General features: G+C 37.1%; 1 protein-coding gene across 2 annotated transcripts in view; it reads right to left on the reverse strand.

Moving 5' to 3' along the window:
- EPHA6 (EPH receptor A6) overlaps positions 1-17,708 on the reverse strand; it is an 874,394-nt gene that overhangs the window by 287,430 nt on the left and 569,256 nt on the right. For both annotated transcript variants that reach the window (XM_036445896.2, XM_045584048.1), the window contains one exon: positions 5,801-5,909. In XM_036445896.2, the coding sequence (XP_036301789.1) occupies positions 5,801-5,909 (109 nt within the window). The remainder of the gene's footprint in view (positions 1-5,800; positions 5,910-17,708) is intronic.

The following is a 17,708-nucleotide window of genomic DNA, read 5'->3' on the forward strand; positions in this document are numbered from 1 at the left end:
AGTTTGTCATATTTACGTGTAAAGGAGATATTTTCTTTTCTTTATTTTTTATTTTTGAAAAATAGTCTTTTACAGTTTATGGTCAATATTATTTTGTGTTAGGTTTAGTTAGTTGTATAGCATAGTGGTTAGCCAATCATATACTTTACAAAGCATTTCCCCTAATATTTCCAGTAACCAACAGGCACTATGCATATTTATTATAATATTAATGGTTATATTTCCTATTCTGTACTTCTATTCCTATGACTATTTTGTAATTTTTAATCTGTACTTCTCAATCCCGTTACCTTTGCACCCGATCCCCCAAACCCCGTTTCCTCTGGCAACCATCAGTCTGTTCTCTGTATCTATGATTCCATTTCTGTTTTGTTCCTTCATTTATATTCTTTGGATTCCACATATACTAGTAAGTAAAATCATGTGGTATTTGTTTTTCTATGACTGAGTTATTTCACTTATCATAATCTCTAGGTTCATTCATGCTGCCTCAAATTGTAAGATTTCTATCTTTTAAACAAATTGATGTTTTACAGAGAGGAAGGGAGAGGGATAGAGAGTTAGAAACATCTATGAGAGAGAAACATTGATTAGCTGCCTCCTGCCTACCCACTCCTGGGGATGTGCCCACAACCAAGGTACATGCTCTTGACTGGTATTGAACCCGGGACCCTTCAGTCCCTAGGCCAATGTTCCCTCCATCCACTGAGCCAAACCAGTGAGGGCAATATCTATCTTTTTAATGAACATTGTCTGAATGTACCACAGCTTTTTATCTAGTAATATACTGATGAGCACCTGGCTTGCTTCCATAGCTTGGCTATGGTAAATAATGTTGCAATGAACATTGGCGTGCATATATTTTTTCAAATTAGAGTTTTGGATTCCTTTGAATATATACCCAGAAGTGGAATTGCTGGGATAAGGCAGTTCCATTTTTAATTTTTGGAGGAATCCCCATACTGTTTTCCACAGTGGCTGTACCAATTTGTACTCCCATAAATAGTGCAAAAGGGTTCCCTTTTCTTTATATTCTCTCCAACACTTTTTAAAAAAAAATATATTTTATTGATTTTTTACAGAGAGGAAGATAGTTAGAAACATCGATGAAAGAGAATCATCGATCAGCTGCCTCTTGCACACCCCCTACTGGAGATGTGCCCGCAACCAAGGTACATGCCCTTGACCGGAATCGAACCTGGGACCTTTCAGTCTGCAGGCCAACGCTCTATTCATTGAGCCAAACCGATTTTGGCTTGTTTTTTGATTTATTGATGATAGTCATACTGACAGGTGTGAGGTGACAAAAAAATTGCATTTCTCTGATGATTAGTGACTTTGAGCATCTTTTCATATATATATTTGCCATCTGTATGCCCTCTCTGGAGAAGTGTCTATTTAGGTCCTTACCCATTTTAAGTTGGATTGTTTCTTTTTTTGGTGTTGAGTTGTATGAGTTCTTTATAAATTTTGGATATTAACCCCTCATCATATGTATCATTGGTGAATATATTTTCACATTTAGTGGGTTGTCTTTTCATTTTGTTGATGGTTTCCTTTGCTGTGCAAAAAACTTTTTAGCTTGATTTGTTAATTTTTACTTTTGTTTCCCTAGCCTGGGGTGATATATCAGAAAAAATACTGCTATGAGAAATGTCTGAGATTTTACTCTCTCTGTTTTCTTCTAGGATTTTTATGGTATGGAGTCTTATACTTAAATCTTTAATTCATTTTGAGTTTATTTATTTTACATGGTGTAAGAAGGTGGTCTTGTTTCTTTTTCTTTCTTCTTCTTTTTTTAATGCATGTATCTGTCCTATTTTCCCAAACCCAACTGTATTTACTCTACTGTATGTTCTTACCTCCTTTGTCAAATATTAATTGACCATGTATGTATGGCTTTATTTCTGGGCTCTCTATTTTGCTGTTTTGTTTCATTGATCTACATGTCTGTTTTCATGCCAAGGCAATATTTTCTGATATTTTAATGAAATGCTTTTCCATATGTGCATATGCTATTTATATCATTGTATATGTGCTATTTATAATTTTCTGAAATATTATACTCTATGGGAAAATAAGGCCTTAGCTCCTACTCTACAAGTACATAAAAATATAACTTAAAAATTACAGCCACGTTTGCCATATATTGGATTACTATTAAAATGTCACTTAAATCAATTTCAATTATGAAGTTAGAGTCATCTTTTAAATTGGCAATAAATAACATTGCTGAATAAATAAAATAATATTTAAGACAGCATCCCAAACTACTTCAAAGAAATTTTCAAGTAAGAAAATAAGTATCTTTCTGAATCAAATTAACCATCATATTTAATTATCACAGTCTAGTTAACATAATTTGTATATTTGGAGTTAATATCACCTTATAGTACTTCATTGAACTTTAATAACTGAATAATCTCTTTAGGCTCCAAACTGATTGTCTTTAAAGTATGTGCAACTCCATGAAGAGTATTATCAAGATATCAGTGTCCCCAAATTCATAATGCATGGGCAGCACTTATGTTATAAATGGCAATGAAAATATAGTATGGTTTATTCTTCTACTTAACATTTTTCTAATGAAGTTTACTAAACATGTAGCAACTAAAAAAAAAAAAATGTTGGCATTTTGATTTTTTAACCTAATCAAATTGTCACAGTGACTTTACATACACCAAAATGCTTTTATTTTATTTTCTTCCCTTTTCCAGACTTGCCACATTAACCACTGGCATTTCCCCTACCCCTCTTCCGAGGCTTTGTTGTCTTCTAATCCCTCTTCTTGGAAGAAATTTCTAGATAGAATGAGAAAAAATATATAACTTTCCCTCCCCCCCTTTTTTTTAAAATATATTTTATTGATTCTTTTACAGAGAGGAAGAGAGAGGGATAGAGAGTTAGAAACGTCAATGAAACATTCATTGATCAGCTGCCTCTTGGACACCCCCTACTGGGGATGTGTCCGCAACCAAGGTACATGCCCTTGACTGGAATCGAACTTGGGACCCCTCAGTCTGCAGGCTGACGCTCTATCCACTAAGCCAAATCGGTTTCGGCCCCCCTTTTTTAAAGGTAAACTTAGATCTTCATCAGGATGCATAAGGTTTTTCTTTTTCTTTAAATAACCAGTTGGCTTCATCTTTGTGGTTGTAAGCTTAAATGTTTATAGCATTTAAACATTTCATTTTATACCTAACTAGAGGCCTGGTGCACAAAATTCGTGCACAGGCAAGGTGTGTGTGTGTGTGTGTGTGTGTGTGTGTGTGTGAGATCTGTCAGCCCAGCTGCACCCTCTCCAATCTGGGATCCCTCTCACAATCCAGGACCACTGGCTCCCAACTGCTCACATGCCTGCCTTACTGATTACTCTGAATCACTTCTGCCTGCCAGCCTAATTACCCCGTAACCACTCCCATGCCAGTCTGATTGATGTCTAACTGCTCCCCTGACAGCCTATTTGCCCCCAACTTCCCTCCTCTGCAGACTTGGTCACCCTTAACTGCTCTCCCCTGCTGGCTTGATTGCTCCCAACTGCCTTCCCCTGCTGGCCATCTTGTGTTGGCCATCATGTGTCCACATGGGGGCAGGATCTTTGACCACATAGGAGCAGCCATATTGTGTGTTGGAGTGATGGTCAATCTGCATATTACTCTTTTACTAGATAGAATAGAGGCCTGGTGCATGGGTGGGGGCCAGTTGGTTTGCCCTGAAGGGTGTCCCACATCAGGGTGAGGGTTCTCTTGGGGTGTGGGGTGGCCTGGGTAAGGGGCCTGTGATGGTTTGCAAGCTGGCCATGCCCCCTAGAACCCAAGCAGAGGCCCTGGTATTTGGAATTTATTTACCTTCTACAATTGAAACTTTGTATCCTGGAGAGAAGCCAAGCCTCCTGCTTGCTTTGTGGCTGCTGCCATTTCTGTTTGAATTTGGTTACCTTCTATAATTGAAAATTTGTAGCCTGGAATGGAGGCCAGAGTGTGTGGAAAGCTTTGCTTCCTCCATTGGTGGGGAAACCCAACTCTCCTTCCTGCTCTCTGGTGGCAGCCATCTTTGTTGGGGTTAATTTGCATACTTGCTCTGATTGGCTGGTGGGTGTGGCTTGTGGGTATAGCAGAGTGATGGTTAATTTGCATATTACTCTTTTATTAGGTGGGATGGTTAGCTAATTTAGAGACAGCAAAATTTGTTTTCTCTCCAGTATAAAAGATAAATGTATTAAAGATGTGATGATGGCAAGAAGCTGTTAGCTCTACGTAAAATGGGAGAAGCAGGAGAGTAATTGACAAAAGTATCTGCTGGTAGCGTCATTGTATGCTAAAACTGGTACTTTTTATTGGGTGAATTTATCATTATTTCCTGTATTCTTTCATATGTATATATTTTTCTTATTGACATAGCTAGCATTCTTCTATCAGCTAATCACCTAAAGCAGGATATTCTGAGATACTGTTAATTATAACAGCAATGCTATGTCTGTTTATATACATGAAAATTTTAAATAAACATAGGGTAAAGATATGCCCTTTTTACAGTTAATGTCATAAAGAAATCATTATTTCAACCTTACCACATTAGAATATTCATGTGTTTCTTTGTTCCTTGATAAATTTCATAAAAATAAATTTGTTGCAATTAAATTGGATACACTCTTAACAGATAACAGTTAAATTTTGTTAGGAACCCATATTTGATAAGTGCTTTCTAAATACTGTCAATTTATTGCTCTGTAACTTTCATCGGCTGTCAAAAGTATAGATAACAATATTTCATATGTGCATATCCTCTGTCATTTTAAATAAAGTTTAATAAATAATGTACATAGTAGAGCTCTAAAAATCAATAATATAAAGATGGTTTCTAGTTCATTGAACTACTGTCCTTGAAGGTAATTATTTGATATTCCTGCTCATTATTAAATATTGGAGTTTTCCAGTATAGATGGTGTACGCTAGCTGGAGTCAGCATGGATGTGTCTTGTTTGACTGAAATTCTTATTGTAGTTTTAAATCATGACTTTGGTATTTTTCAGGATGTGGGTGTTTCAGATTATTAGGGAAACTCTCAAGGTACCCCTTTGTTTCCCTATTGATAATCTAGAAGGAATGAAAATACGATGGTCTAAAGATATTCTCAAATTTCTGACAAAAGGATAACCTACTATCAAGGGTTCAATAAAAAGTAACACTTATTCTTTTAAATGTGAATGAAGATAATATGTATGAAATCTGATGTTTAGATAGGTGAACCTAGTCAGCTAGTCAGGATTCAAATCTAGATCTTTTGTTATGTTAAAAGCATCGTTACTTTAAATTTTTATCCATATTACTCTAAAGTTAAGAAAAATTGGATTTATAAAACCAATTAATATAATTCTAATATAGATTCTTTCAATATTTAATGGATTGAAAAGAACACATTTCTGTAACACTACGTTGGTAAAGAACTTTCATATAAATTATTCAATCTCTGTTAAATTTTCTCTAAATCTCTTTTATGGCATACTTTGGTTGTAGTAGAGGAAAAACTCAGAATTAATTTATCAAGTAGAAACTTATCCTTTACAGCTTTCACAGTGTTCTTATCAAGTCCTTGGCTGCCTCGTTTTGCAGGGATCTGCTGATACAGAGAATGAGCCACGGTGGTTCTGTCATCTAACAATGGTCACTCTCAGGGCAGAATGGACCCCGACCCCCTTCCTCTCAGGTGTGCTTTGTTACATGTAAAAATGTTTTAGTGCACAGTGTATTAAAAGTGCTTTTTCACAAATCTTGGAAATGAGCTGGTATACATCAGTTACCTGCCGGTGATTAAGAAGAACAAAGTAAGAATGACAAGGAGAGTAAATCCCCCAACAGCCGCCGTGGCTATCACCAGAATCTGCCCCTGTTCCGCCGCCATGTCAGAAGCTGAAACAGACACAAGATTAAAATTTCTCGGGATGACATTTCATTACTAAAATTACTTTACAGTTTAGAGTATGCCTGAAAGTGTGGAAATGGGTTCCCAAGATCCCCCTCAGATTTGCCCTTTATTGTGCACAAAGGATGCAAACCCACAGCTTAACCCTTGCTGCTTCTCCTCCTCCCCCCCACCCCCCCAAACACACACACACACACACACACACACACACAAATTACCAATAAAGTGGAGAGATGCTTCACACCCCACCTCTTAAGATTAAGTACATATTGAAAATTAAATCAGCAGATGGACTGAAGTGTTTTGCCGACATAATTGCTGATTTCTTTCCTTAAACACTTTGGTCAACAAACAAGGCTTTACACACTGTTTTTGTTGTTTGTTTCTACAAAGTGGAAACAGAATTACCGGTCTTGTATACTTGAAACCTATATAATCTTACTAACCAATGTCACCCCTATAAATTTAATTTTAAAAGGGAAGCAGAAATAAAGATTTTATCAGGTGAAAAAAAATGCCTTTATATTTAACAGTGCTTAATTCAAATTTAAAGTTATAAACTCCACCTCCACAGCAAAAGGTGTACATAATTGGTACTCAGATATTTGACTGGTAGTACTTAAGAATACACCCTAACCGGTTTGGCTCACTGGGTAGAGCGGCGGGCTGCAGACAGAAAGGTCCCAGGTTCAATTCCAGTCAAGGGCATGTACCTTAGCTGTGGGCACATCCCCAGTAGGAGGTGTGCAGGAGGCAGCTAATCAATGTTTCTCTCTCATCGGATATTTTCAACTCTCTATCCTTCTCCCTTCCTCTCTGTAAAAAAATCAATAAAATATGTTTTTTAAAAAAGAATATGTACCAGGCTTCTCATCCTTTACTGCTGAGAAGACTAGATAACATATGGCAACAACATATTGCTTATGTCATTGACAACAGCATTTCTTAAAATTGCATGGGCTTCCTTTTAGAAACCTTAAAAAATATATTAGTTCAATTAGTCCATTTGTACTTCTTTGTATTATTGAAATTTTAATTGGATATAATTTTCTTGGCATAGGATATGGGCAGTTGCTTAATAACAGTGGTAAGAAAGCTGAAGCCCAGAGAAGTTAAAGAACTTGATCAAGCTCATGTATGATCATCATCACCAGAATTCAGGCTTCTAGATTATTGTTTTACTTTTTCCTTCCTATGCTATTAGTCACAGTAATAATTCAGTTAATTACCAATATTCTAAAATATCAAATCAATCAGTCCCTTTAATATCCTTTAACTTGAATATTGCTTGATTTTTATTTTGATCTCTATAAAAATTCATTAACCCAATCTTATCTAATAAAAGTAATATGCAAATTGACCACACCTCTGCTACACCACCAAGCCATGCCCACCAGCCATGTCCACCAGCCAATCAGAGGGAGTATAAACCAAGATGACTGCAACCACAGAGAGCAGGAGGGAGGCTTGGGTTTCTCTGGCAATGGAAGAAGCCAAGCATTCCGCCTGCTCTAGCCATCCTAAGCTTCCACTCAAGGCTATAAAGTTTTAATTATAGAAGGTAAACAAATCCAAACAGAAATGGCAGTAGCCAAGGAGCAAGCAGAAGGCTTGGTTCTGCTCCAGGCTATAAAGTTTCAACTGTAGAAGGTAAATAAATTCCAGATACCAGGGCCTCTGCTTGGTTCACTTGGGGCGGGGGGGGGGGGGGAAAGAGGGCATACTGGCCTGAAAACCACCACAGGCCCCTCACCCAGGCTGTCCCATGCCCCAAGGGAACTCCCACCCTGATCTGGGACACCCTTGAGAGCAAACCTGCTGGCCCCCACCCGTGCAGCAGGCCTCTATCCTATCTAATAAAAGAGTAATATGCAAATTTACCATCACTCCAACACACAAGATGGTTGCTCCCATGTGGTCAAAGATCCTGCCCCCAAGTGGATACAAGATGGCCACCACAAGATGGCCAGCAGGGGAGGGCAGTTGGGAGGCAACAGGCCTGCAAGGGAGGGCAGTTGGGGATGATCAACCCTGCAGGGGAGGCAGTTAGGGGTGATCAGGCCAGCAGAGGAGGGAAGTTGGGGGCAAACAGGCTGGCAGGGGAGTAGTAAGACATTAATCAGGCTGGCATGTGAGTGGTTAGGGGGTGATCAGGCTGGCAGGCAGAAGCAGTTAGGGGCAACCAGGAAGGCAGGCAGGAGAGCAGTTGGGAGCTCGCAGTTGGACATCCCTCAAAGGGACCCAGATTGGAGAGGGTGCAGGCTGGGCTGAGGGACACCACCTCCCCCTCTCACACCATGCATAAATTTCCTGCACCGGGCTTCTAGTCTTATATAATAATAGCCTAATATGCTAAGTGTCTGGTCATCTGGTTAGCCATTCAACCAATCCAAGTGTAATATGCTAATGATATGCTAAGGCTGTCCAACTGCTTACTGTGACATGACTGACCACCAGGGGGCAGACAGTTGCCGGTCGACCAGTCACTATGATGTTCACTGACCACTGGGGGCAGAAACTCTGACAGTAGGCTAGTTTGCTGCTGGGGTCCAGCCGATCAAGACTGAACTAGTCGGGCCAGACATGCCCTGAAGCCCTGGTGGTCCTCCCCAGCTGGCCAACCTCTTGTGTCCCTCCCTGGCCCTGATCGTGCACTGGGGTCCCTCAGTTTGGCCTGTGCTCTCTTGCAATCCAGGACTCCTTGGGGGTTGTCTGAGAGCCAGTTTCAGCTCCACCTCACAGGCCAGGTGGAGGAACCCCAGTGCACAGGGCCTCTAGTCAGTTATAAGCAGCAAATTGAATATAATTGATAAGTAAGCCACTTAATTCTCTATCATATTAATTTATTATTAAACTTGATTACTTTAAGACTTCTACAAAGTAGCTCTTTCTTTGAGAATCAAGCATGCAGTATATCTCATATAAATTTATATACAGAGTAATAACTTCCTCATAAAAATGCATATCTACTAGAGAATATCTAAACCTTAAATGTTATTATTGAGTCAATAAGAAACTAGACACAGCATTTAAGATTCCTCTTAAGAAATCTATATGTAAATAAAAACAAAAGTTATTTATGTTTAGTTTGCAATAAAAATGTATTAAACCTTGGAATTAGACTTTAGTCACTATGATTTAATCAAGATATTTTCAGGCAATTTATTTGAATGTTGAGTTTTTAATCTGTACAGAGACAAGCTAAATAGTTGCATCTTATCCAATATATAATATAGTAAAGATTATTTTCCTGACTGAATTTCCTGATTTTCAAGCTAGCATTGATATCATGGGGATTAATGTATACTCTAAAATGTCACATTTTTCTCATTAAAATTATTGGAAAATACACTGTATGAACAGATATTATAGAAAACAACATTAATTTTTTGAAGATAAAGAAAATGGAATTTAAAAAGAAGACATTATTTACTTAGCAATTGCTGAATTTATGAAATATGTAAAATAGTTTAAGACTTTTAAACCTGGAGCATATATTTTCATGGTAGCCAGGTAGTAAGTAATTTATTGAGACCATGTATATAAAGTTCAGATGGAGGAGGAGATTATGTAATTGGGTGCCTTCTGAAAATCAGATTGCCTTGTTATAAAAAATTGTGTTGTCTTACTTGAGTAATAGCTTGGTAAACTGCCCATTTTACTAATATATCTTCTTTTTCACTCTTGTGATTACATATTTATGAACTTTGCTTTAATTGAAATTTTAATCGAATAACAGAATATGAAGTTGCGACACTGAAAAATGCACAGTCCTATCTAATTTCCTAAACCTATGCACTAGAAATCCTAAATCCTAATTTCCTTTGTAGAGAATAATAGCATATATATATATGTATATATATATCATTTGAAAATAAAAGTGTATAATATGATGCACCATTTTACTGTAAGTAAAAAGTTATGCATGATGGGATGAGATGATTATGAAAACATTAATATCATCATCATCATCATCATCATGAACAACAGCCACTATTTATTTAATGGCAAACTATCCTTTAGCACTATCCTTAGTGCTTCAAATTCATTATACAATTTATCAGCACAATAGTTTTAATAGATAAGTTCTATTTTATTTCTAGTTTAAGTGGTTATATATATAGGATGTCCCAAAGATGTGTACACTTTAACAGCTGATTGCTCAATTTTGAAAATGAAATGTATTTTAATAAACATCACCTTTAAAATTATTCAAAGTGTTTGCATACATTTTTGGGAGGACACCTTATACTACTTGCCTGAGGTCATACTTCTTGTATACAGGAAAACTGGAAATCCAACTCTGATTTGTTAGGCTGCAAGCCCATACTATTGACACTACATTGTACCACCATTTTCACTAGCAGAACAACTGGCTAGACCCAGCTATTTTGTATGCCCTAAAACAATCATAACCTTGCTTGACCTTGTTTTCATGTATCTAAAATGAGATTGTTGAATTAAATATCCTTGTCACAATCTTTCAGAACAATTTTACTATGACATTGTGTTACAGTTTTGCTAGTTGACATTTGGTTCCATACAGAATGTCCACTGAGACACTTGGTCCATGCTAAAAGGTCCTTAATAACTGGTTATATTTGATCTTATCTAAATGTCCATAGAACTATTTGTCCATGATTCATTAAATAATACATTTAACTTGTTAAAATTTTATTTACGTTATTTTTGTTATGAGTCATGTACTAAGAGTAGACATTTTCAACAGGACCATATATCAAGGCCCAGCTGGCATGGATCAAATATGCTCATGGGCATTTTTATAAGACCAAACTTCAAGGACCTTTTGGCATGGACCAAGTGTCTCTGTGGGTATTTTGCGTAGGGCCAAATATCAAGAACGCTTTGGTGTGAACCAAATGTCTGTGTGGACATTTTGGGCAGGAACAAATGTCCTGAAGGATGTTATACATTATGCTACAATCAGATATTTGGAAGTATAAAGTTTGCCATGTGGAATAAGATGAACACTCAGGACCTGCTGTAGCTCTGGGTCCTGACGGGGATAATTCCTACCTTATCATATTGGTGTTGATCAATCACAGGGCTCTCTCTTTATCTCATGATAAAGTCCAAGCCCTTAACTTTGTTGAAAAGACTCCAGACAAATGGCTCTAGTATGTATCTCCAGACTCATCTCTTATCATTCTCCAACCATACTGAATTTCTTCCCATTGCTTGAATGTGCCAACTTTGCTCTCCTGGTGAATTCCTATTCAATCCTCCTACTGAACTTCACATCATTTGTGAAGCTTTATTCACTAAAGTATCTGTAGTAAGTAGAATAATGACATTCCCTTTATCCATTCCCAATGACATAGGATAAGAACATCAATCCTTCTGGATTAACAGGGTGGCCCAAAATCTAACAACAAATGTCCTATAAGGGACAGAAGAAGAGAAGACAAAGAGGAGACATCCACATGACGACAGAGACAGAGACAAGTTGTGCAGCTACAAGCCGAGCAATGCCGGGCACCACCGGAAGCTTGAAGAGGTAAGGAAGGATGGTCTCCCAGAGCTTTAGGAGAGAGTGTGCTGCTGGCCTTCATAACCGTGAGGATAAATTTTTGTCATTGTACGCTATGAAGTATGTGAACTGTTTAGTAGCACTAATACATGAATATAATAGTAGCCCTAAGAAATGAATATAATATTCAAGCTATAGGGCCTGATGCATGAGTAAACGATGGAATAATTGTTTACATTGAATGATTCTGTAAGAAAGCTCAGATTAACTCTGGGTAATCTGCATCTTCACTTTCCTCTCGATATGTACAGAAGATTTACCCTGAAGGTAACCAGACGATCTATGTAAAATAAGTCTACCCAACATGATTTTAATTAGAAGACTCCTATTATTCTCTGTGCTTGAAAATAATGCTTCCCAGAAGGCAGGGAATACTTGAAAGTACAGAGTTACACATTTAACCAAACTGAGCAGATTAAGTTAAGAAATGGGAAGGTTAAGTTCGTTCAACAAATGTTGATTGAGCACCCATGACTAGGCAAGCACTGAGATGGGGTGGACACAGTAATGATTTCCTGGATTTACAATTTGCTGGGGAAGACAATGCACACATAGTTACAAGTGGAAGAACTTTGACAAAATGGACATTTCAGTGTGCTCTGGAGGAGAATAAGCAGCCCTGGGAGTGAGCCCACAGAGAGGGAATCTGGAAATAGAATGTGTTGGATGAAGGAGGAGGAAGGGGGAGCTATTCCTTGGTTAAAGGCCTCTAAGACTTTATTAATTTAACAGATATTCAGACAAATAAACCATGTAATTATCTACCAAAGGGAAGTATAGTAAAGCTACAAATTCCTCTGTGATGAACACTTGTCTGTTAGCACCATCTATTCATTTTTCAGTCCTGAGACTATTATTTCTAATTAGTTTTGTAGAAGAAAAGAAATACTATAATTTACTCACATTAAGTTACTCCATAGAGGGCAAAAGAAACACAATGAAATCTATATTAAGAAAAGAAGCATACTTTCTGGCTGGTGTGACTCTGGTTGTGTCAACCCATGAACTAGAAGGTCACAATTCAATTCCAATCAGGGCATATGCCCATGTTGCAGGTTCAATTTCCAGTAAGGGCTATGCAGGAGGCAAAAGATCAATGACTCTCATCATTAATGTTTCAATCTTCTTCTCACATTCTCTTTTTGAAATCAATAAAAAACACATTTAATAAAAAAAGGAAAAATGTATTTCTGACTGGTTGGTTGAAAATAACCCTTTGATTAATGGAATGAGGTTGTAGTTTTAGAAAAATTTAAGAATATTAAAATGATACTTTCATTCTATGGATTTTGAAAGAAGTACGCTTCCTTAAGAGGAAGCAATTTCCAAAAAGAGTTGCAGAATTCTTACTGAAGAAAGACTTAGCACCTAACAAATGCTTGGTATAAGTCAGGATGACATTATTAACTTAGGTTTACTTTAGTTATTGCTATTAAAAAAAAAAAAAACAACACTGAAAAACTGAAGTCTTTACTTGGATTCCAAAATACTTTAAAAAGGATAAAAGAATAAATATAGTATCTTCTGGAAAGTATGAGGAAACAACATTTTGGCTATTTTTAACCAGAGAATTTTCTTCTATGGAGGCATAAGATTGTCCTCTCTTTGTAATCAAAATTATTCTAGTTTATATTTACATTTCAAAGCAAAATCTGTCATTTATATTCTGTGTCATTTTCTGGGGAATCGCTTTTTAAAGTTAGCTCTTTTCTGTTATGAACATCTTTTTAAAATAATTGAAGACAGCAGTTACATGATTCTGGGAGGGGGTGTCAGAATAAAGTATTTCTCAAAATGCTGCTTGGTGAATAAGTGGTGTATATTTGCTTCCTATTCACATGTTTTATTTAAAACTCGCAATTCTTAATGAAATGTAAAAATTTCAAGTGATATTATCTCATCATTTCACCAAAATGAATTTTTAAAACACAGCAGAAATCTCAATAAAGTAATGGAATGACAGTGACCAATAGATGAAATTAATCTTAAGTTTTACTTGACAACCAATACAGAAAATCCTTAGCATTTTTTTCCAGTAAAGAAAATTCCACTCTCCAGTCATCTATTGTAATCAGCAATGATATAACCCTATGAAATGAAGCACATATATAAAGACATAGCAATATATACTGGAGACGAATCAATCTGTAAAATCTAAATACATAACATGGTATTGTAGACATAAGAGTGTGAGATATGCATGAAAGCTGAGGAAATGTTTCTCCTAGATGAACATAATTTTGTGGTTTTGTAGATAATGTTATTTTCTTGGCTACCTGGGCTTAAAAAAGTGAGATCTTCATTGCCTTTCCCTTTCCCTACAACGTTAGGTCCAGAGTCAAATCTTTATCATGTCCTATGTTTTCTCCCTATTACCAGCCTCATTTCAGGGATCAGTCTCATATGAATAGGCTAGTTTTTGAATTTTATATTAGATTATCTTTCCACAATGTTTCTTCCCAATTCATCCCACATTCGGTGGTCAGATAATTTTTCTTCAAATAATAAATAAAAATATTTACTGTTGTTCATATAATTTTCCAAGTACAGGTCTTTTATATCCTTGGTTAAATTTATTCCTAGGTTTTTGTTTTGTTTTGTTTTGTTTTTTTAAGCAATTGTGAATGAGATTTTTTTTTTAGCTTTCCTGGGAATCAAGGAGGATAGATAGAAGTGGAAGAGGGCATAGAGGGGATAAATGGTAATGAAAAGATTACCGTATTTTTCGGACCATAAGACGCACTTTTTTCCCCCCAGAAGTGGGGGGAAAAAGTCTTATGGTCCAAATATAGCCTACACATATACTTTAAAAAAAAATGTTTTTTTACTTGCCCGGCTCTGTGTGGTCTCTGTGTGCTTGCCCGGCTCTAAAATGGTTCTAAATGCTGCTGTTTACTTTACAGGGTTGATTACATGTGTTTATGACTGTGATGTTGGGTTTTAATGCACATAAAATATTTTAGGACACTATTTGTTTCAGAATCTTTTTTTCTTCATTTCCCTTCTCTAAAAACTGGTGCGTCTTATGGTCCGGAGCGCCTTATGGTCCGAAAAATATGATAAATTAAATTAAAAATAAAAATGTTAGAAGACACACACACACTAAATAGAGTCCTTTATTGCCTAGATGGTAAAACCCACTGCAGTGCGTACACCATTCTTAGAGATGTCCAGGCCTGAATCCTCTAACCCAGCTCTCACAAAATTCTCTCTGGCTTCAGGTTGACAACCAATTCTGTCGTTCTTAAATTTCAAGTATTTCTTAGATTCAAACTCATTTTATCCTATTCTCAAAGTTCCAATGCTCATCTTATCACATACATTTAAATTCAGCTAGATGGTAACTTCAATTATGTGGAATGCAATGGAGCAAGGGCATATTTGGTATTATTAATGCTTAAAATTGTTCTACAATAGTTACAGAAATGATCCTTATACATTTGTATTTTGGGATTTATTCAGAGATAAATTAGTAGAAAATAGCAGAAGTTAAAAATCGTTATTTATGTATCCCTGCCTAAGGTTTGAATGAGTAGATATTTAAAGGAAGAGGTATTGGCATAGTATAGTATTAACATTTTTCTTTTACTTTTCTTCAGTATGTGATGCCATATATGAACAGCAAAAATGCCTCTAAGATTTGTTGGGGATGGGGGAAGAGAGAATGGTAAGAGATTTGCTGTTCTACTCAAGTAAGCCAGTTCTCAGATGGATGGAAACAAAGCTCATGGATCATTTCTGTTGAAGTAGAGTCCCTAAGATGGGATTATGCTTTTCCAGAAAGTGATTTCACAGCTGTGCTTTCTGACACTGCTCTGCCACTTTTTCAGAAACAATGCAACACATTACATCAAACTGTGGCTACCTTGGGACACAGAAGATTTCAAGATTCATTCTTCCTGATGACTTTAATTTACTTGTCAGATAAAAATGCCAAATGACACAGGAATAAATGAAAAATGTAAGTTTGGTACAAAATGTGGTGAGGCAGAAGCACAGACAAGCAGTGCACCATGATGAAATACTCTTTGTCTTTTTTAAAAAAAAGATATTCCTTAATAAATGGTCACGATGCCTCAATAAATGGTCAAATGCCTCCCTGGAGGTAGGCTTCATATGACAGATATCAAAGAACAGAGAAAGGAGAATGAAGCACTTACACACCCAGAACTACTGTTAGCATTTTAAATATTAAGTGTTTAAGTTGTGATTGTCTATATTTCATATTGTTCCTGGCAGTTGAGACAGGCCTTTGATGACATCCTTTTTTTTTGCAATTGATCAACTTATGTTTTCATACATAGGTTTATATTTCATCCTTTTATTAAAGACTAGAGGCTTGGTGCATGAAATTCATGTACGGGGAGGGGATTGTCCCTCAGCCCAGCCTTCACCCTCTCCAATCTGAGACATCCCTCTCATAACCCAGGACTGCTGGCTCCCAACTGCTCACCTGCCTGCCTTCCTGATTGCCCCTAATCACTTCTGCCTGCCAACCTAATCACCCCCTAACCACTGCCCTGCCAGCCTGATTGATGTCCAACTGCTCCCTTGCCAGACTGTTTGCCCCCAACTTCGCTCCTCTGCTGGCCTGGTCACCCCCAACTGCCTCCCCTTGCAGACCTAGTCCCTCCGAATTGCCCTCCCCTGCTGGCCATCTTGTGGTGGCCATCTTGTGTCCACATGGGGACAGGATCTTTGACCACATGGGGGCAGCCATCTTGTGTGTTGGAATGATGGTCAATCTGCATATTACTCTTTTATTAGTTAGGATAGAGGCCTGGTGCATGGGTGGAGGCCAGCTGGTTTGCCCTGAAGGGTGTCCCAGGTCAGGGTGGGGGTTCCCTTGGGGCCTGGGTGAGGGGCCTGTGGTGGTTTGCAGGCTGGCCATGTTCCCTTGTGACCCAAATGGAGGCCCTGGTATCTGGGATATATTTATCTTCTACAATTGAAACTTTGTAGCCTGGAGCGGAGCCAAGCCTTCCGCTCCTTCCATGGCAGCAGCCATTTTATTTACCTTCTATCATTGAAACTTTGTATCCTTGAGTGGAGGCCTGGGCCAGCCAGGGTGTGTGGAAAGCTTGGCTTCTTCCATTGCCAGGGAAACCCAAGACTCCCCCCTACTCTCTGTGGCAGTGGCCATCTTTGTTGGGGTTAATTTGCATACTTTCTCTGATTGGCTGGTGCCCGTGGCTGGTGGGCATGGCTTGTGGGTGTAGCAGACTGATTGTTAATTTGCATATTACTCTTTTATTATGCAAATTGTATCTACGTTTACCAAACGCTGTGGTTAGAACACACCATATGAAACAAATAAACAAATGTATGCATTTGTCAAAACAACAACAACAACAACAACAACAAAACTCTGCTTGAGGCCATTCAGTGTAGAATGGAATTTTCTTACAAATTTCATAAATTCCCTGGATCATTGACCTGGAATCAAAGATATTCAAAATGAAATACTATTCAACATATACCATATTAATAGTGGTTATTTGCACATTGACAGGGATATATATGCACTGAAATTATAGCTTCTTAATATAACTATTAAAATTATTTGAAGTAAATAGCTTATAATTAAATGTATTGCCATTAGAGATTACAAATTTCTAAGGTTTATAAACTCAAATATTTATTCATAGTCTATTTTTCATAGAAAAATATTGAATGAAAGTAATCCTGTTATAAAACACACATTATTTAGAAAAGTTCTAGAAAATTTATTGAGGAAATTCTCATTCATCAACTAATTACTCACTCAAAAACAACAAAAATATTATTAATTTAGAATGTGCTACCACTATTATTTTCAAGAAAATATGACTCTTTTGAAAGTTAATCTCTCACTAAGTTTTGACTCAAGTGTGAGGCTTAGTATTATGATTCTGAAAATGTCAGAGTAAATACCCCTCTAAAAAGTGAACTGCCGGGGAAAAACTCCCTGACTTACCCATTCCCAATTTCATATAATATAAAACAGTGGTGTTTTATTTATTCATCTTTTAAACTAATATCCTTCACCATCTGATACTGATTATAGACAAATTGGGTATGTGCCATCTTGATAGATAGAAAGGTAAGCCTCTTCCTATATGCTGATGACTGGGTTTAATTTTCAACAACTAGAATTGATTTTTGGGTACAAATAATTCTGCATCCTACTGCCGCCAGAAAGAACTGCGCGTTATCAGCTTTATCAGAACTAAAATCATTTTCTCTGAGACAAAAG

This window comes from Pipistrellus kuhlii, unplaced genomic scaffold, assembly GCF_014108245.1.
Source record: "Pipistrellus kuhlii isolate mPipKuh1 unplaced genomic scaffold, mPipKuh1.p scaffold_m20_p_2, whole genome shotgun sequence".
NCBI classification, from domain to species: Eukaryota; Metazoa; Chordata; class Mammalia; order Chiroptera; family Vespertilionidae; genus Pipistrellus; species Pipistrellus kuhlii.